Consider the following 21183-nt stretch of genomic DNA (forward strand, 5'->3'; position numbering starts at 1 on the left):
TGAGAAGTAAGTTAAGTAAGAGCTGAGAATTTCTAATATAACACATTGTTAGCCTGTTTGCTCTAACATAGATAACATAATTATTTTCAATACATTTCCACTATGTGTTAATTGTAAGAATTCATCATAAAAGTGGTTCTTTTAGACTCGAAAGATCGTTTAGTCTTAAGAATAAATCATTCAAGGTATCGGAAATAGTTGAAACTCAACAAATAAAAAATTTCACGATTTTTTTTCCTCTGTTTAGGGTTAAATATCATTAGCATAATTAAAAGTGCAATGAATGTGATAATAAAATACATATTAAATGGATTTTTTCGATTGCCTTCGATTACCTACCGTTAATCGATGTCTATCGATGTTGTGCCTGGCTGCTCGCTCTATCCGCTGATGTTGTTGTTGCTGTAGTTGCTATTGTGGTTGTTGTTGCTGTTGCTGCTTTTGTTGTGAGCGTGCTTGCTTGTATTGTTGTTGTTGCTGCTGCTGCTAAGAATTGTTGCTGCTGTTAACTACTGTTGTTGTTGTTGTGGTTGTGGCTCTGGCTGCTGCTGCTGTTGTTGTAGTTGTTGTTGTTGTGGCTCACACATTTACAGGCACCAACACACACGCGACGCACTCACACACATATGCATACATATACATAGATATATATATATATAAATATATATATATGTATATTTTATATATATATATATATTACGGAGACGAAGACGAATAAAGTTGAAGCGGTAGAACAAGTAGAAGATGAATTTGTTGTTTGTTTTGTTTTTTGGTTTTTTTGTTTGGTTTTTTTTTTATATTTGTATTTTTGTTTGCTTTTATTTGTTTTGGTTTTGTTTGTTAAATCTGCATTATCATTGGGTATTTGAATTGGTTTTTTTATTTAATTTTTTTGCGTGCTTAACAACAACCAAGACGTGTTGCCAGAAATTTTCATCAAACGTTGCGTTTTGTTCCCAGAGCTGTTTCAATTTATTATTTATAGTTAATGTTAATATTATTTGTTGTATTATTTCTACTAGTATCTGGCTACCTGGCTGGGATATTTAAATGAGTTTGCCTCGGCTTGGTTTCTCAACTGTTGCTATGATTATAATTGGTTTTCCGTATTATGACTAATAGTATTATTATTATTATTTGCAGATTTTATTTCGGTTTTAGTTTCAATTTCGTCAGCGTCGCCTGCGGAAAAGCGAACAAGTTGTTGAAACCCAGCTTAAATTGGAAAATTTGATGGGAAAACTCATTCACAAAAGGTGACAGAAATGTAAAAAAAATTGAAAAAAATATTATCGGAAGAAAAAATTTCGAATAATTTGTATGGCCCACTAAAAGCACCCCCTAGTATTGTTTGAATGGCTTGAAATTATTTTTTTTAATATTTATTTCTTTTTATATGTTAGATTTTCTGCTGTCCTTGTGCCAATTATGTGAATTATGTCGTTAGTTTATTTGATTCCTTCTACTAAACTTGTTATATTTCTTCAATAGATATTTAAAATGGGCTTGTAAATTGTATTCACACACTTGATGGCTTTCACTTAGACACACGAAAAAAAAAACGTAAAATGAGCACTCAATTGGCAGGATAATGTCTCACTGGATTGGATGCACTGTAAAAAAAAATGTCGAGGCAGCGAGTCGCGGCTTGTTTGTGTTTATGCAATTTTCGCGCGCACGTGAAACGCAGAGCAGTATTGAAAAAGGACACAAGGATGCGGAAAAAAGTCGAGCACTGAGCACTGAAAAAGTTCCTCCTCTCTGGGTAACTCCGTTTTCGGGCGAACCAGGCAGTTGTCCGCCGTTTCGCCGTGACTTCCTTTTATCCGAATTTGCCGCGAAAAGGAGCAGAAGCAGTTCGCGCGTGTGTGTGTTTGTGTGTGTGTGAGAAGTCCTTTTCGCCCTAAAGCATTTGCCATATATAACCACCCAAGTCGTTGTCAACACAGGTTTTGTTGTGCTACTTTGCCACCCTGTTTTTCGCTGCTTATCCTTTCGCCCTTCGCTATTCTCCGCCATTTGCCACATACTATTCGCCATCGCCGACTCTCATTTTTTTATTTGTCTTTGGTCACTTGTTCTATTTTTAGGTCATCAAGCTGATATTCCACGGCTCTGCTCTGCCCGAAAATTGCAACAGTGGGTCATTATTTTTGGGCGTTTGGCACCAGTTGGACTGGTCAAGTCAAGTCCGACTGCGTTCATAACTAATGTGGCCCGAGAATATGGAGCATCAGCTATAATCGCAAATCATGCTGACCCGCTTTTCGGGGCCCCCCATCTTGGACACCGACCAATCGATCCTATCCGAACTTTATCTAACCCAGCGGTGGCGGGGTCACCAAGTCACCAAGTCACCAGTCAGCCCACCCATTTGCACACATTAAGGAACTGCGTTCCTAATGTCCTTACAAATGGACAAGTACATACATATGTATAAACAAATTGAAAACAATGGAGTTTAACTGTGTGTGTGTGTGTGTGTGTCTTAACTGGATTGGGGTCACCAAAGCGCGCAGCTTTTGTGGGAGTTTGAGTAATAATGCTTTTAAATCAGGAAACTGTTTTCGAAGCGTTTAAGCTTGCTATAAATTTAACCTAATTGACTTCATTCTTAAGTGTGTAATACTATAAGTTTGGACTTATCATTTCCTGGCACTCAATAGTTGTACTCAATAGCGTACTTAGAAACCTTTAAATTGCCAATTTCTCTTTGGGACTAATGTTTATTTATCACAGTTTCATCCATAATGGGAGCCAATGATTTGGAATTCGTTTGGATCATGAACCTTGGCCTTGCTCCTAATTGAATTCGCAGTGAGGATCTTCGCGTAACATAAGACATTTGTCGCAGGTCGCATATGGATGGCAATATTACCGAGAGCACAATCTCCTTATTGGATTGCGTCCTGATTGCAAGCCCTTGGGATTCGCACAATGGAAGCCAAAGGCCAGAGCCTTGCACACATGCTATTCGACTTGCGTTTGCTGCTCGATGGCTGCTAGCTTGGTCTTTTGACCATTTGCACGTCACGTATTTAATAATTTATTTATGCATCAATTTGGGTTATGTAAATTTTTTACACCAAAAGCCAACAACAGGCAAAGGGCGAGCAAAGAACAACAATGGGGCTGGAAGCCAATTGAACACGCACAACCCAGGGGCAGATTGAACTGCGACTGCCATTTGGTGACTGGTGGTGCTCCGGCTGGGCTTCCGTCCCTCTCCATGGGATGCAATGGTATGGGGGTCCTGCGGAGCCTTCGCCCCGGGACAAGCTGGTGAGCACGATGGAAGGCTGGTGGCAGGCTGTTGGCCGAATGGCACCGGCCTAACCCGCTGGGCATTGGACGAGCCGCAAAGTTATTGTAACACCCATTTGGACTGGTCTTAACACATCGGTACTTTCTTTAACGGGTGTTCCCCATGCCATTTCACTATATTTTCAGCTTTTTGGTTTTCTATAGCGACCAGAAGTCGCGAAAGCAACACAAATAGCCAAATAGCCACACGAAAGCCACACAATCGCACACGAATGACAGCTAGTGCGTTTTATAAACGAAAGTTTATAGATTTTGGCCAAGGAAGGGAAAGTTTTCGCTTTCGATTCTGGGCCACAATTGCGTGTCCTTTCGGTTTCGACGAGGTCCTTGCAAGTTCTCGGCAAGAGGCACATAAAAAATGAATCCTTCGTTGTAATGTGGCACCCATAAATGTTTAAACAATTTTGACAGTACCTAAGTTGCTTGATCTAAGAAAGCAAGTAAAATAAATGATGTTACTAACATAATCTGGCTTAAAATTGCTTAATATGCAAATTAAACCATTATTATCTGCTATCTAACCTCAATTCTTTAGGGATTTGCACGGCACTGAAATATTCTCTGAACGCAATTGTCAGTAATAAGCTTTGAATTCGACTACACGATTTCCACAATCATGAAAGCGCTTTCGTGACAATAACTGTTATAAATGTCTGTTGTTGAATCAAATATGAACAATTCCAATTATTCGCTTTTCTGGCAATTAACCGCCATGTCCTGCATACAGCTTGTTTTAATGCATGTACACGTATGGAATGGCTATATTTTTCATTAGAAATCAACTTCAAACTTCAATAGCGTTGCACAATTTCGTATTTTTGTTCGCATTTTTTTTTTTTTTTGGTTCAATTTTTTGTGAGCTAAGCCAAGGCAATTTGAGACACCCTTGTCCCTTTTACGCCAATCTCGCTCACATCGTCGCTTTCTGCGCTCTCTTGCATATCCTGCTCTCTTCGGAGGGCTCCTCGTGGCCTCGTCCTGAGTTCTTCGGAACCCGGTAAGCAGTACCCAAAAACCCAGTCCCCAGTACCCAGTACCCAATCCCCAATCCTCAGACCCCAAGTCTTTTGGAGCTCGGCTCTTTTTGCGCACAGCACGAAAACGAAACGCGATATGGCACACGCGCGACTCGAATCGAATCGAACAAAAAAGCACAGCAAAAGCAAGGGAAAAGCAAAAGCAGAGGCAAAGCAAAAGCAAAAGCAAGAGGGGATCCTTTGGCTCTACCCAGTTAGCAAGGCGCCCAACTGACTGACTGACTGACTGACTGAGTTGCCCCACACTCTCACACACACATACACACACATACACCGATAACGCCTCCCCCCCCCACCGAATCCTCTCTCTCTGTTGATTTTCGGGGCGAGTTAAGTTGAATTGTGTTGTGTTGTGTTGAGTTTCGTTTCGTTTCGTGCTAGCGCATATGCGCGCTCCAAAAAGGAAAAGGCAGGCAAAAAGGACATGCCAGATACACATAACCTAAACAGCAGGCGAAATCCACACGGAGTGGAGTTCAAACCGTGGTAGCGGGGAGTGGGGGGGGACAGTAAAGGGGGCGACATCGCCAACAGCAACAACAAGCAAAGGAGCAACAACAAAGGACACTCGAGAACATATACAAGAAAACCGACCGAGTCACGAAAAATCGAAAGTCCGCGGCACACACATAGTCGACTTTAGCTGCTTCTGCTTCTTCTATCCCAAATCAATGTGTGTGTGCGAGTTGGTTGGCCCTGTCTGTGTGTGCGTGTGTGCCCTGCAATTTGTTGTAACCATTTTCGTTGCCTACTTTTCCGGGCACTTTACTCTAAACAACAAACCAAAAGTTTTCAACGGCAAAGGCGATGGGTACGAGCGGCGGTTCGGGGGGTTACTCTGCGTAACACGTTGTGTGTGACGCACACAAGCACACACTCGCAAACACACACACACACAAAGAACAGGCACGAGACACAGAGAGGCGCACTAGGCGTATACGCAATCGTTGCTGGTTGCGGCCACATCAAGTATACGCCATGGCTAACACGCGCTTTTGCACAATTAAAAAAAAAAAAACTTAACCGAATATTAGGAGTGAAAAAAAGAAGATGGTTTTTCAAGCTAATTCCAGAGATCACGCTGCTTTCACACACTTAACACACACACTCGCCGTCTTCCTATATGCCACTTTGTATCTTTTCTTTTTAATTCGCCAATGCAGCCAAATGAGTAGTTTATTTTTTTGGACTTTTGTGTTTTCCTGCTGGCTGGCTGCTGGTTTCTCGTATTCTTCCTCTTGCTGCCTTTCGCTTCTCTTTGATTATTTTGGTTTTTTGGGTCACACTCACGGAAAAAAAAACTATGCAAAAAAAAGGTGCCTGATTTGAGGAGGGAGAACTTATGTAAAACTTTCTTTCGAATTGGCTCCTCGCTGAATCGCCTGCCTGCGCACAGCTCAAGGCATTTATATATTTATACATATATATATATATACATATATATATATATTAATATATGTATGTATATATCTGGATGGCATGGCAAGTGTGTTTCTATTTTTTTCCTTTTTGGTTTTTTAAACAGAGGACTCAGCGCTCGTGGTTTTCTCGCCTGTGGGACTTTTCATAGCTCTGTGTTTGATGTTCGGGTGATGTTTCTCTTTGAGTTTTATATATATATATTTTTTTTTTTTTGGTAAAAGGCAGGATTTTCTACATTTTTTTTCTTTTTTGGTGTTTGCTGTTTTTTTTTTTTTTTGTTTCTTTTTTATGCTTTTATTTTGTGGCTGCTGCTGCCACTGGTGCTGCTGTTTCGTTACCCGTAATCCGTTCGTCTCCGTGGTTTACTGAAACTGTCAGCTGCCGCAGCGCGTGTGCGTCCGCAGAGTGCGACTTTCGTTCAGTTTTGCTCGGCAATCGGTTCGTGGCGCATTCGTCACGCCATCGGCCAGCCTCGATGGGCATTCGTCACCGGTCGGCGGCGTTCGGCGCTGTGCCACTTTCCACTTACAGGATCTCGTTGTCGTCGTGCCTCGAATTCGGATTCCCGATTCGGAATTTCTGCAGCTGAGAGCAAGGCGGAGCGGCGCGACGCGACGCGACATACCGCCACTCGGTCATTGGGACAGGCCCAAAAGCAGCCCAAGAACAGCCCAAAGAAGCCAAGAAGAACCCAGGCCAGAAAGGCTGCAAAAGGGACACGCCAGGATAACAGCGGGCATCGGCTGGCGGGGATTGGGTATTGGGGATTGTGGAACTCGGAACTGGGAATCGGGGCGGGTGGCAAGTGGCATACGTCAAGCCGACTGGCAAAGCAAAGACAAGGAGTTGCAGGGGCGAAAGATGAAGGAGGCAAGAACAAATTCACGAGGAAACCATGTGGCTTTGCATGGGGCATTCGAAAGTGCAGCTGCACTTAGAGCGAAATTCACGGTTGCACGGCCACAAATGTATGATGGAAACCTTTTGGCTTTAAATATAAAATATTTCGCCATAAACATACTTCAAACCACAATTTGTGGAATGAAACTTAAATGTATTACTTACTAATAAGTTAACAGGAAAATGAAATAGATACAAACACACAAAAGACTTGGATACAGAGAAACAACTAGTAATTTCTCGTAAACTAGCTATATTTGGCTTTCCACGTAATATATATAAATTTAATGATTTGTAAACAATATTTATATACAAATCAAATCATTTCAATGAAAATTAAGGAGTATATAACTTCCAAATCTTTCCTTATAACAAATTCATTGAACGAGTATAATTCCTACCAAGTTGTTTTCGTTACCAAGACGTCTTCAATATTTATTCAACTTCATAGGACATTTAGACGCCTTTTTTTTAAATAATATGCGATTGCTCTGTGGCAATTTCGGCTAGATGGGCTAAATGCCGCAAATAGTTAATTGTTTTCTTTGTGCCGTGCGAAACACTGGCGTGGCATTTGGCCCACTCCCCAATTAGCCGGAAGTGGTAATGGGCCCCAAGGTGCCGGCGATCGGTATTCGCCCCCCTGCCAGTTGATCTACCTAATTGCAGGCAAACATTCAAATGTCCTTTAAGGACTTCTGTGTATATATGTACATATATATGTGTGCATATAAATAAATGAGTGCGTTTGTGTGTGTGTGTGTGTGTGAGTGGCTGAGGGAATTTGAACAGCGTCAAACGGACAAACAATAACTTCAATGTCGCAACAAATGACAATATTTACGCCAACAAGCAAGCTGCCCCGCCCACAAGATATTAGCCCCCTTTCTCCGTGCTCCTTTCTCCCTGCTCCTTGCTCCTTGCTCCATTATCCTGCCCCCACACGAGTGGTTGCGGATGATGTCAGCGAGTGTGGCGCAGTGTGTGTGTGTGTGCATGTGTGGTTGTGCCACTCAGTCGCATGTCCTCGCACACACACACACACACAAGAACCGCTTATGAACGCTTCTTCCTCTCTCTCTCTTTCCCCATCTCGCTCCATCTCTCTCTTTCTTGCTTTCTCACTCCTCAGCTTGGGTTCCCTTTTCTTTCGTTTCATTTTGCGGCCATTGCGGTTGTTGCAGCACTCGGAGAAAAAAAGTAATAAAAATGTAAACTTCCATTAAAGTTAAAATACGTGAAATATGAAAATATATAAATATATATATTTATGTATTTGTGAGTTAATCTATACATATATATGTATTAATATTAATAGTAAAATGCAACTAAATTTAATTGACTAATAGTGTTGAATTTTTCAAGCCATCATCTGTGTACGTATTCTTTTTAAATTTGAAATTTAGTTCGATAGCAGCCATCAAATGTGGCAGCTCGAGGCACTTTAACAAGATTTCTATATATATACACATATATTGTTTGTGGCGTATGCAACAAAGTATTGAGCTCTTTCTCTTACTGTTGTTGGGTAAAATGTAAAAAGGCGCACATTTCATGAATGAACAATGACGACATTTTGACAGCGGCAACGTTTACGTTTCCCCATCCGCCCCCACTATGTATAGTATATCTATATAAAATCTGTATAGATATATAGATTCAATGTTGAACGGATGGACGGAGAGAGGGGGGGAGGGGGTAAGGAGGGAGTGTGTGAGTTGCAGTGCGGCGATATCTGTCGTTCATCATCTTGTCAAATGCAACTAACTTTCGCATACCTTTTGTATTTAGAAAATGAAAAAACAGGAAGCGAAGTTACTTTGCTAATCAATTTTCCAATTCAGATATAGATGGCGCCTGTTGATGTACTGCATACATTTCTGCATTTATCTAATGAACACTAAAAGCTTGTCTAAAAATTAAGCATTACTTTTTGCTGAATAAGAAATATTCGGTTCCAAACTTGAATGCCATGTGATTGCTAGTTTTATTACAAGCTTATCGAGTTAAGACAATAGCTATTTACACCATGATTTCTAACGCTTTGGCGAAGAACCTGATTATTCCTGGACAGAAATCAGAAAAACGAAAAGATTAATGTGCTTAATATGGTAATAGATCTAAAGCAATATACACTGAAATATTATCTTAAAAGTGCAAGTTCATTTTGAATCTAATTTGAATAATTATGCATTGGTTTAACTACAACTTTTCATAGTCACTCATAAAATTCTTTAGTTTTATTTAACCCATAATGCATGGCGTGAAATTGTTAACTACAAAATAAATAAACTGGTAAATAGAATAAAACGTGATACCTCAAGCAGGATTTGTGCTCCTCGTGAATGGGAAACGCTCTTCCCTGCTGGACGATCTCGAATATACGAGTATCCGGCTGGTTATAGGAAATTGAATATTTAATTTAATCGCTCTCGGTTATGGCAAACACTTTCCACTTGCACTTTCCCCGTCCATGGGATGGGGATGTGGCATGAGCATGGATGACGACAAGGACGAGGATGCGGATCCGAATGGGTATGCGAATGGACATGGGGAGGGTGAGAGGATTAGGATGAGGATGAGGGTGTGGCCATGGAGCGGTGGACAGGCGACCCCCATAAATGCCAAAGCAAATGCAGCGAATGTGTAATGTACACCTGTGCGTACCTGAACATTAGCATAACCTTACATTATTCAACTGTGCGTTTCCTTTGCACTTGCCAGTGGGTGGCGCGAGGCGGGCGGGTGGTGCTACGTTGGCAGAGGACTAAAAAGGACTAGGGGGCAACCAAAAAGGACGTAGCGAATTTGCATAAATTTTGGCTCATGAGACGCGCATGTTTAGCATCCCGGCGTTGTTTCGGTTCCAATTGCACCCTGTTTTAAATCAAATATCCAAATATGAAGAGAATATATCCACATATATGTGTACATATATGCTTTTATTTAAAATTTATATTTTTGGGTTCATTATAAGCAAACAAAAATATGTTGCTAATACTTTTACATTATTTATATATATATTTTTAGTATTATATTAGTTATATTATAACTTCATTACCTTTAGTATTTATATATACGATTAAGTCAGTTAACTCTCCCATTTGCTAAAGTTTGAAAAACAGCGAAAGTATCGCTTGACTATTAAAGGGTATCGAGTGCGTTCATTCCATTTGCTTGTTTGCACTTTGAGGGCCGGCTCATTTTTTTCCAGCGCCTTGAAATGGAGACAGGAAATGAAGAGCAGCGAGAAGCGAGAAGCGATTTGCCAACGCACCTTCCTCGGTTGCAAATGGTTTGGATGCAAACCAACCCACTCAAGCCACCCAGATCCAACCGAATCCACACAAATCCACCCATCCAGCCCCCAGAATTCACCCACTGCTCTTTTGCAATGCATTTGCCGTTCGTGTTGTGTTGCTGTGGCAACCGTCAACTGAAAACGACGAGCGTTAAAATGTGCGCCAAGCACGCGATTAAAGTCGGCCAGAGGGTTAAGAATGGGATGGTGGGTGGTGGTGGGTGGTGATGTTGGGTGCTGGGTGGTCTTTTGCAGTGCTGTGTGTTTGGGCCAGGAAATAGGCAGAAATCATCCAAATGTCACGAAACGAAACCAAATGCTCTGCTTCGAATTGTGGCCCCTGCCAACGTCGGCCACTACTTTCGCCCACTTGCGCCACCCACTTACCACCTTGCCCCATCTCATCCCTATGCCCTCCCTATTCGCTCAAGTGCAATTGCACTGGCATTGGGGCAAAAGACCAGCCGAGAATGAAATTGCCTCATCGAAAGACTGCTGCAACTCCTTTTCAAAGTTGTCTTGGCACGGCCCAAAAATGGAGCACTATGACTGCACTGAGAAAAACGAATTATTACCATGTACTTAGTTATTTGAAAAATGATCAAACATATTTTGGTTAAACAATTTGTGGTAATGACATTAAAAGTATTGTTTCAGATAGGCCTATGCTATGTGTATTCAAATTGTATTGAAATGAGTTAATATACATATGTGTCTAATTTGTTAGCTCTTTCAGATCGTAAAACTCAGCATCTTCTTCCTTTTGCCTTAGATAGATATCTAAATTCTTTCTTTCAGTGTGCTTGCTGCATTGTTCCTTTCGGGGTTAACTGCAATGCGCAGCAGCAGGCCAAAACGGTCAATGGAGTCGCATATTATGCTGCACAGGATGGATGGCTATGGATGGGAATGAAAACGGGGATAGGCATAAAAATGAGGATAGGTTGAAGTATAGAGTCAGTTACTAGATTTCTACCCGCACATTCCAGAACATCCCAGCCTAATGAAATCTATAAAGTCACTGAAATCCCTGCAAAGTGTGTCTTAAAATTGAATGAACCGGCATTTTTTTAATGCGTCTCCAGAAAGAGAAAGTCGAGGGTGCACGCACTGCGTATACGTAATTTTTTTGGACATTGGAACATTTATAAAACTCTTAATTGGTAAAATTGAGATTAAAAGAAGGAAAATATTAAATGAACTTAAATAATATGGGATATTTAAATTAACATTGTTCAATAGGTCCCAATAAAACTTAAAGTTACTTCCAATTTATAAGGCATTCTTTTAGGTCCAATAATTAAGTTCTTACATAGACCACATCGAATTAATAACAATGAACTTATCAAAATTTCAGTTTATGATAGTTAAATGATTATTTCTTTTAGTATGTATGTATGTATGTATGTTCCCAATGGGAAACACTATATTGGCCATCATATCACCAACCCATATAAATGACGCGTCTTTGCAATATCATTTTTTATCCCAGTTAATGTTAGTTAGCTTCCTGTTAAAGTATGTTGCACGTTATGTCATTTACCACCTTTGAAAAATGTATTTATAACCGAAAAAAAAAAAACATTGTCAGGGCCGGCTAACGAGGTCGGTGGGGCAATTTGGGGCGGGATCGGTAGGTTGAATGGGTTGGTAGTTGAGTGGGTGGTTGGGTAATGCGTTCCGCGCGTGAACCGTTAGTTGACCACGCACACACGTGTGCAGGCAAAGGTAGCACTTATTTTTATATCTTCTTCCCTACACAAGCACGTGTTTACACGAATATATATTATATAATATATGCATATACATGTAAATATATATATATATATATATATATATATATATATATATGGAGGTACTAAGTGTACTATATATGTATGTACGCCATGTTCGTGTGTCGTAATTGGCAGCCCTGCATCGCGGCGAACTGATGACATCATGCGCCTTCCTGGGTTCCAGCGGCCAATGCTCCAAATTCCTCGTACATACGCAGTGACCAACGGCCGACGTTGACACACTATTTTATTTTATTGCCACGAGCTGGCCTAAAACGAAATTTGCATGTAAGCACACACACACACACACGCGTGAATTAAAAAGACATTAGAATCGAGCGAATTGGATTTCCCCGCGCTCAACAATTGGCCAATGCTGCCCAGAAGAGAAGAAAGTGATGCCAATCTTTTTGATTTTTTTTTTTTTTTAACGAGTAGAAACAATCTATATCCTTTACCTTTAAAATTGCACAATTATGCAATTGCACAAATATGCAATGTTTAATATATTTGTAATCTAAAGCTTAAGTTGTAAAGTCTATACACACAAATACATAATATATGAAGAAATGCTTTCTAAAACCATTCACGATTTTATAACATTAATTTACTAGGAAAAAAAAACGAAATGGTTACTTGATCTAAAAACTAGACATCACCTTCCTGCTCTGCCAACAGCTTCTTGTGATCAAAGGCATCCGCATCCTGCTGCCTATTGCAGCCCAGGCATCGTCGAATGCCATAGAACAGGACGACCAGAACGAGGGAGATCAGCGAGGAGGCAATGGGCACGACCAGGACGAGATCCAGTTGCGGCTGCTGCAGCTGACTGGATTGCAGCAGCACAATGGGCATGGTCATGTTCAGCACGCTGGCCTCGATGGCCAAAGTTAGTGCGTCGGTGGAGGATCGGCAAAGGATCTTGGACAGCAGATAAGTGGATAGATAGCCGGCGAGGGGCAGACATACGGCAGCTACAAGAATCTATAGGTCCATATAGGTCAAAATTAGTTGTTGCCATTTCGAATTGTATATCAAATGGGGAACGGCACTCACCTGCCAGGTGAACTCGTAGAAGACGAACGAGTTGAGACCCACCGTCAGGCCCACGAGGCACAAGCTGAGTACGACGGACAGTGGCTTCAGGAAGCGAAAGATGAACCTAGTGGTCCGCGGAAGGCAGAGTCGCAGCAGCACACCGATGGCCAGACAGGCCACCAGGGCAGCTGCTCCTCCGGAAAGCTGGCCAAACGGCACTGTTAGCTCATCGTCCTCGTAGAGTATCCGGCCCAGAACCAATATCCAAATGGGCAGCAAGGCCAGGGCCAGCAGGCTATTGATCGTGGTGGTGGCCACAGAAAGATTGATATTTCCCTTAAGGAAGACGGCGCACACATTGGCCAGTCCGCCACTGGGCGAAAGTGCCGTATAGAACAGGGCCAGCTGGAGTGGCCAACTGTCTGGCCAAAGAGCACGACCCAGTCCGAATCCCACGGCGGGCATCAGCACAAATCGACTGACCACACCCACCACAGGTCCCACCGGTCGGCAGATGATGCCCGCCAGGCGCTGCATATCCAATACTGTTCCGAGATTGAGAAACATCAGCAGAGCCAAGGCGGCGGACACATAGGTGGTGATGCGTTCGTCCACCACCTGTGTTCTGAGCACTGTTATTGGCAGGGGTTTTGGATATGTCTCCGTCACCGCACCGGACTTCAGTTCCACCTCCAGTGAACTGTATCCAAAGCGAACTCCAGTCACATATAGCGCTCCCCGCCAGCTGCCCAACAGATCGAAATCCTCCTTCTTTATCTCCAGCGGTGGCGATGACGCCCTCCGATCATCCTTGGAGTACACCACAAAGTAGTAATCCAGCGAAGAGTCCTTCGGTAACACATTGTATATGTGCAAATCCACGCTCCAAGTCGAATCCTCAAAAAAATTCAGCTCGTCTCGATCATAATCCACCAGCCAATTGCCGGCCAGGTCGCCATACTCAGATCGGACACCTTGCAATCCCAGAATCATCAGCACTCCCACCGCCACAAGCAGCCGTCCGATATTTTTATTCACATTGCCCATGCTGCGTCGTTACACCAACTGACCAACAACTCTGACTACTCCGACGAATCCGAGTGCTGGAGTGGGTCGTGGATCACAAAGAGGCTTTATCTGGCCATCGAGCAGACGGTTCGATTTGCTCTTATCGGACGGGCTCAGGTGCGAACCGGAGGTGTGAATAATAATATGAATAAATCAGGTTGGTTTGTAAATGTAAAGGTCTTGGTGGGAATTTCTAATTCAATTGAGTGCATCTTATCGTCGTTGTGGGCAATGATAAGCATATTAACTTAGCGTATCTATGGGAAAGTCGAACGAACAATGGGTCAACAAAAAACTAAAGCAAAGAAGAAAAGGAGCAGAAATAATAAAAATAAATAAAATCTATAAAAATGCTGAAATATTATCAATTCAAATTTAGTTCATTTTTCAAAAATTTCAATTGTTTTATTTTTTAAAACCTGTGACTGTACAAATCCGCTACCTGCTTGTCTAAGTTATATTGGGAATTCCTTTGTTTGTTGTTATTTCGCATTGCAATATATTGCACTTTGTTTAGATGAGCTCTAAACAATTTGCTACTGATTACGGCCACAAAGAAGGCGAATTGTTAAAATAACATTTCGATCGGGGGCAATAAATTGCTTGGCTGGCTGTGGGAACTTCGAAGTCACCCGGTAATAAAACGCTTTAAGATTGGTTGGGTTTGTTTCTGTTTTTATTATACCCATTATTCGTGGAGTAAAAGGGTAGACTAGATCCGTTGAAAGTTATGTAACAGGCAGAAGGAAGCGTTTCCGACCATATTATATATATATATATATATATTCTTGATCAGGATCAATAGCCGAATCAATCTGGCCGCATGAACGTCTCGATCTTGGGAGCTATAAAAGCAAGAATGTTGAAGATTAAGCATGCATCTTCCAGACCCATGTTGCCACGCCCACATCTGTCACGGCCACAGTTTTGAAAAATGCTTTGTTATTTTTGTATATTTTTATTAGTCTTGTAAATTTTTTAACGATTTGATACGACACACTTTAACGCCCAAAACTGAAGCGGCCACACTTTTGAAAAAACTCACCTATTAATATTACCCAATTACCTAAAATCTATTCATATCACAGAAAAATGATGAAATTTCTTTTTCGCATTTCCACTAGCTGAGTAACAGGTATCTGATAGTCGGGAACTCGACTAAAGCACTCTCTCTTGTCTTGGTTTGCATTTGTATTTATTTGCACTTGTCTATTGAAAGTTAGCCGCACCTGAGAAAGTGCAACATTGATTTATATTGTTCAAAAGGGTGAGGAAAGGTTAATTAAGGAGACCTAATTGGTGTATAAGGAAGCGGATACCTATTTTGTCAAAGGCTCGGGAAAAGTTCAATGATATTATAGAGAGGTGGCCCTTTGGAGAGAGAGCAATCTTCTTGTTAGTCAAGTTGTAGTCTTGTAGCAGTTTTTGTGACTTTAATTTAGGAAAGACTAAGCTAACTTTATAATCTAGAGGAATGTTGGAGAATTTAGGATATCACAGTTTTCATTTTTGGATAGCTTCTTTAATTGCACTTCGATACTTTGCGTTGGGCTTTTTAAACTCTTTTAATATGTTTGTTGTGTTTATGGTCCTTTTAATGATCAAGAAAGTTTCTGCTTCTAACACGGAACTGCATGGATAAGGGGGCAAGTTGAAGGCAAGAAGAGCACGAAGCATAAAGGTAGCAAACAATGCCCCTCCGGATGTCGAGGTGCTCGCCATAAACATAATTTGAATCTTTGGATGCTGGGTGGCTTACCTAGACCGATCGCGATCTAAAGACAGAGGTGGCTCTCCTCTGCGAGCCGTACAAGGCTAAGGCCAGTAACAAGTGGGTTTTAGACCGAACAAGCATAGCAGCCATATGCGGGAAGGTAGAGGTGATCAGAGGTTGAGATCCAGGTCGAAATCGGCACAAGAGCACTCGACAGCCAGGAAGCAGCCTCATACGGCCTACCGACAGGACACCATGAGACTGAAGGAGTTAGACGGCTCTCTTCACTAGCTGACAATCGACGAGGCAGACTGGGCGAACGCAGCAGCGGATAAAATGGCAGCGAAGTTGGAGGAGACCATTACCACTTGGCAGATAAGCGGAGACGTGTCAAGCTGACCACTTGCGGCCGGTCACGTAGCCCAAGATTCTGGCGGCTGCGAGAAGCCTCAAAACCAGAAAGAAATCAGGACCCGATCGGATCCCATAGAAGGCAACCAAGGCAAGCACCCTGCCGAACCCTTCTCGTAAAGACCCATCTGCCTTCGAGAAGGTGATCGCGGCGAGGCTCAACACAGCAATATCGGCTGCATGGGGACTTTCTACAAACCAGTACGGATTCCGGAAAGAATTGTCGACGCTGGACGCGATCTCCACGGTCACTTGGTTTTTAGGTAGCAGGTTACTTGCTGCACGCCGTAGGTAGCTACTTCAGCAATCGGGTGCTTGTCCTCGAATCGACATCGAGATCCAGAAAGTTCGGGTTCATGTCCGGAGTCTCACATGGCTCTACAGTTTGCTTTTCCGGAAAGCACCAAGATCGTGAGGTTCCAAATCTTTGGTGCCCCTAATGCGAAGCAATGCTTTGCGGCAGTACCTTATCCGGTTTCACATCTCTACTAACATCGAGGCTGTATAATAAATTGTTACGTAGTTATGGTATATATGTAAGTAAAGAAATAACAAAAAAAAAAAAAATGGCGTTGCATGTGAAGCTTATCTTTGTGTTTTCTAGTATTTGGCAGATCCTGTTCCGTTTGTTCCTTTTTTTTTGGCTTTCCTGTCGCCTGTCTTGCATCCAGTCCCTCTACTTTGAACAGGCTATTTAGGGGGACCTGTTTGAGATCACTAGTTTCTATGACATCTCCTGGGGACTCCTGGGTCTGTTATCCAGTTCTTATGTGCTTCTTGGACAAGAACTGTAAGTCCAGAGTCTTCTGTGGCACGTTTGTAGTTTTTAGGGCGTCATGGATCATATGCGCTTCAGTCTCATCGGTGGGCTTCAACACTTCTGTTTCAGTGCTTAATTCGGAGTTTGCGGTCGGCGAAGGTGTTTTTTGCTCTTTACCTTCACCGGGGGAACCTACAGTGGTCCCCTTCTCGTTAAATTCGTGTGTAGCCATCGTGGAAGTTTCGGAATTCACGCTTTCAGTTTCTGATCCTGTGCGAACGAGCTGTGAACATGGCTGTCCGGCTGCTTTTGCAGATTTCGCCATTTTGAGGTCCTTCAATAACTTCATTTTGGCTATAATCGAGCTGCACTCTATCATGTCGTTGGGCCCGCTAACCACATTCTCTAGCTCTTCCTTGCTGAAACTCCATATGTCGGCGATCGGCTTAAATCCTTTCGTTTCGTTGGTAAACATGGGTCGTGACTTCATCAGCTCGGCAATTGTACGCTTTTGTTGATTTTGCGGCTGAACTGCGATTTTTGGCTGCTCCGCGACGACGGGCTGTGTAACAAAGTGATTACCCGATGCCTCTGGAAAGATCGATCGTCGCCCACCGCTCACTTTTCGATCCAATTCAGGCAAATTGGCTTTGGCTGCAATGGCTGCGGCTCTAATCCGATTCAGGTGGCCATTTCTGGTGTAGCAGTGCTCCGAATCGCTTGAGGAAGTCTCATCCCCGTCTTTCGAAAACATTACTGCTTTTTGTTTTCGAGACTGGACTGCGATTCTTGGCTGCTCGTTGACGATGGACCGTGTAGAAAAGTGCTTATTCGATGTCTCTGGAGAGGAGATTTCAGACAATTTGGCCTTGGCTGCAATGGCTGCGGCTCTCATCTGAGTCCGGCGGCCATTTCCTGTGTAACAGGGCTCCGAATCACTTGAGGAAACCTCATCCTCTTCTTTCGAAAACAATACTGTTTTTTGTTTTTTAGGCTGGACGGCGATTTTTGGCTGTTCCTTGACGACGGGCTGTGTAGAAAAGCGCCTATTCGATGTCTCTGGAAAGGACATTTCAGACAATTTGATATTGGCTGCAATGGCTGCGGCTCTAATCCCAGTCCGGCGACCATTAGCTTTGGATGCAATGGCTGCGGCTCTAATCTGTGTTCGGCGGCCATTTCCTGTGTAGCTGGGCTCCGAATCACTTGAGGCAGCCTCTTCCTCGTCTTCCGAAACTGTGGGATTTAAAATTCAATTCATTAGTTTGACTGAATCTAATCTTATATGAAAGTTGCTCAAAGAAAAAAGATTTCGTTGCTAACCTTCATACCAACATTTGCGTTTTGCGTGTCGCCGCATTTTCAGCTCCTTGGCTTTCTCTGCTTTATCATGCACTGCTGGTGTTGATTCAGCCTTTCCAGCTGCATTCGAGAGATTAGTCTCATTTTCGTAGCCCTCTTCTATGGTGCCATAGTCCAACTGTGGTCGATCCCTGTACTTGGCATAGTCGATCTGGAGATACTTCAAGTCGTCGCATGATTCGGCCATGTTAAGAGACACAAATTTTCTCTTCAGGTCCTGGCTTTTGAGTAGGGCACTGCAACGCTCGTCTAGCGTTTGCCAATCGAGAGCCCATGAGTATTGTTTATGTCGCGGTTGGAAGACCACGGTCAGAAGATCCTTGGTCATGTTGCTGGGTAGACGCAACGCCTTCAGCGACTCGTTTATTGGATCGTAGTCGGACACTGGATCTTCATGGTTTGTTATGGTCATAATCTGGTGCACATCGATGGTGGAGCTCAGCAGTTCGTACTTGACGTTGCCAATCGCTGGAGCAGGGAGCCCGCCCTCCTCCTGTCGATTTTTCATGATCCACGAACAGCGCTTTACTTCGTTATAATTTGATGATGTGGGGTGGAGGTAGAAAGCAGTCAGCCAGAATTCTGCCTCCATAAATCCATGGTCAGAGAACAATTTGGCTAGGTCAGCATAGTTTGCAGACATCTTTTGCTCCAAATCGAGCATAAAATCAACGGTTAACCCGGGATGATATCTCCACATTTCTAATGCATTTATTTGTTGCCCAATAATTTTCAGCAGCAGAGCAATCTTAGCAAATCTCCAGCCTGAAAAATTCTAAATTAAAAAAGCGCGGTGCTTAGTAAAGTTTTCGCTTTTGTTAGTTCTCATCACTTACCCGCTCTGCCAGCAATTTGTACACAAAGCTCAAAACTTCCTCATTGTTTGGTACATTTTGAAAAACCGGATCTACTTGTCTATCTTGTTCTTCGCCCACCTCAGGCTGAATCTTTTCGTCGTCATCACTGTTCTTGTAGTTGCTTATGTTGCTGGCTCGATTTCCCTTGCATATCTGCTGCTTGTAGTTGAGAATTAGGTTTACTAGATGCGGTTCAATGCAGCTGTTTCGCTGTTGTTCCATCTTCTTGAGCTCGTTTAGAAGAAAGCGCTCGCTGCTCTCGCGCTCCTCTACATAGCGATCCATTAGCTTTTTGAACTGTGGCAGGTGCTCCAGGAAATCGTGCTCGTTAAGCGACTGAAGATCCATCAATAAATTTCCCAGCACATAGCTGGAGTAGGCATCTAGTATGACGGCAAATGAAGTGACCATACATAGATTGAATTTCCTAAATGCAATTTTCTCAAAAAACGCATTCTTTCCGAGTCGAAGACGGACGCAAACGCGGGCAATAAGCCGAGCTGGCGTAAAGTTAATATCATGTGAGCTCGAAAATTCCTCCATGATCTGGACATAGAACCCTATGTTGTACATCTACGAGGTGGTTTTATGACGACATTTAGTTTTGTTATGTTAGTTACATGATGAATGTTTTCCTTACCAAATTATCAATCACAAAGCCTTGATTATCATCCCTAACAAAAGCGGCCAAGAGGCATACATGACCGATTAGTGTAATTGTGTTTTCATCCCCTTTAAAGGACACAAATGGTGCATTTTCGTGGATTTTCAGCCAAGCAGCTAGCATCCGAAGCGCCAGCTGTTTTACAGCCTCAAAGTTGCCGGCGTTAAAGAGCTGGATTAGTCGCAGCAGGGCCAGAGATACCCCTTCCTGCATGAGGAAAGCAACATCTAAGAAATAAGGCAATGATTAGATGAATCCTTGACGAAAATTAGTAATGGCTTACCTTCTCCTGATGCCGCTTGAACTTTGTGTTCGATGCCGTGTTGTTTATTCAGCTCCAGGTTAAGAAATAGCTGATGCAGGTAGGGCAGGCTCCAGGGCTTCGTCTGGAACTGCAGAACGTACGACCAGTTGATATTGGCCAGTTCACCAATCTGATGGAATGCCGGCATTGCTTTGGTGAGGGTGTAGAGCAAAAGCTGCTTGAGGCCTTCGGAGCAGGTCTTCCACTCTTGGCTAAACCACATCAGCAGCGAGTGGTAGACCAAAACCCTGACCATGTGACGCAGCGCTGGGTCCTTTAGCGACTCGGAATCCCTGGTAGGCAGGTGGCACACCTCCCATCCGTAGAGTAACTGCGACAACCGGTCATCGCCCATTAGCTCAAACACATCCAAAGCGCTGTGCTTATTGCAGAATACAAACATTTTCTATAAAACCAAGATTTAAGCAATGAAAACGTGTGCATAAGGATTTATGTACAAAGCAAGTCCTTACCGCCGAAAACTCGTCGTACTCTAGTTTCCTCGCACAATCCAGAAACTTTTGTTCATCGTGCACATCCTGAGAAAATATTATATCCATTTTGCAGCACTTAATTCATGGCAATGCTATGTCAAGTCGATTTCCTTTTTTTTGCCGGTTTCGATTTATTTTAATTTAGCTTGAAAGTTGCAACGAACAACAGCTGAACCCGATTACTGTAAATCGATGTTAATCGAAAGGGGCAACGCTGTCTACACGAGGTTCATATACTCGCTAAACTGTAAGGCTAGGCGTATTTGCTAAATGTGGAAGGTGCATTCGCTAAGGCCATTGTTGCCAACTGAAATTTTATTATGCAGGCAAAAGTAATTTAAAAATTTATTTGAAAGAAACAAGAATACAAAACACTTACTATAGACCAGAAGGGTATACGAGATTCGTTGGTAATTACATATATATGTAACAAGTAGAAGGAAGCGTTTCCGACCACATAAAAGTATATATATTCTTGATCACGATCAATAGCGTTTCCGACCATATAAAAGTATATATATTCTTGATCAGGACCAATAGCCGAGTCAATCTGGACGTGTCCGTCCGCATGAAAGTCGAGATCTCAAGAACTGTTTGTTGACCCATGTTGCCGCGCCCACAAACCGCCCAAAACGGGCATGCCCTCACTTTTAAAAAAAAGTTTTGAATTTTTTCATATTTTTATTAGTCTCTTAAATTTCTATCCATTTGCCAAACAACTCTTTTCGGGTATCTGATAGTCGGGGAATTCG

At 42.6% G+C, this 21183-nt stretch overlaps 3 protein-coding genes across 63 annotated transcripts in view, besides 2 other annotated features; all 3 read right to left on the minus strand.

Moving 5' to 3' along the window:
• Nucleotides 1-6159, minus strand: part of para (paralytic) — a 78070-nt gene extending 71911 nt beyond the window's left edge. For 58 of the 60 annotated variants that reach the window (NM_001201695.2, NM_001298404.1, NM_001201710.1 and 55 more), the window contains exon 1: nt 340-477. The gene's annotated coding sequence lies outside the window, so the exon portion shown is untranslated. Of the gene's footprint in view, nt 1-339; nt 963-6121 lie in introns of those variants that run through there. The other 2 variants (NM_001201703.3, NM_001298403.1) reach the window with 2 other exon arrangements.
• A 6056-nt stretch (nt 6160-12215) lies between these two features.
• Nucleotides 12216-13915, minus strand: CG9903 (uncharacterized protein). Its single transcript, NM_132904.2, has 2 exons — nt 12816-13915; nt 12216-12743 (listed from the first exon to the last, which is right to left on the minus strand). The coding sequence occupies exons 1-2, from the start codon at nt 13842-13844 to the stop codon at nt 12408-12410; spliced, it is 1365 nt and encodes a 454-aa protein (NP_573132.1). The 5' UTR covers nt 13845-13915; the 3' UTR covers nt 12216-12407.
• A 629-nt stretch (nt 13916-14544) lies between these two features.
• Nucleotides 14545-15040: a mobile genetic element.
• Nucleotides 15041-15186: 146 nt separating this feature from the next.
• Nucleotides 15187-20583, minus strand: CG9902 (uncharacterized protein). Of its 2 annotated transcripts, none has more exons than NM_001272691.2 (6): nt 20411-20583; nt 19917-20343; nt 19610-19860; nt 18949-19542; nt 18074-18887; nt 15187-17986 (listed from the first exon to the last, which is right to left on the minus strand). In NM_001272691.2, the coding sequence occupies exons 1-6, from the start codon at nt 20495-20497 to the stop codon at nt 16746-16748; spliced, it is 3414 nt and encodes a 1137-aa protein (NP_001259620.1). In that variant the 5' UTR covers nt 20498-20583; the 3' UTR covers nt 15187-16745. The 2 variants fall into 2 exon arrangements, with proteins under 2 accessions (NP_001259620.1, NP_573133.2); NM_132905.3 differs by having other exon boundaries at nt 16633-17986.
• Nucleotides 20584-20827: 244 nt separating this feature from the next.
• Nucleotides 20828-21183: part of a mobile genetic element that runs on past the window's edge.

Source organism: Drosophila melanogaster, chromosome X (genome assembly GCF_000001215.4).
Source record: "Drosophila melanogaster chromosome X".
In the NCBI taxonomy this organism is placed as follows: domain Eukaryota; kingdom Metazoa; phylum Arthropoda; class Insecta; order Diptera; family Drosophilidae; genus Drosophila; species Drosophila melanogaster.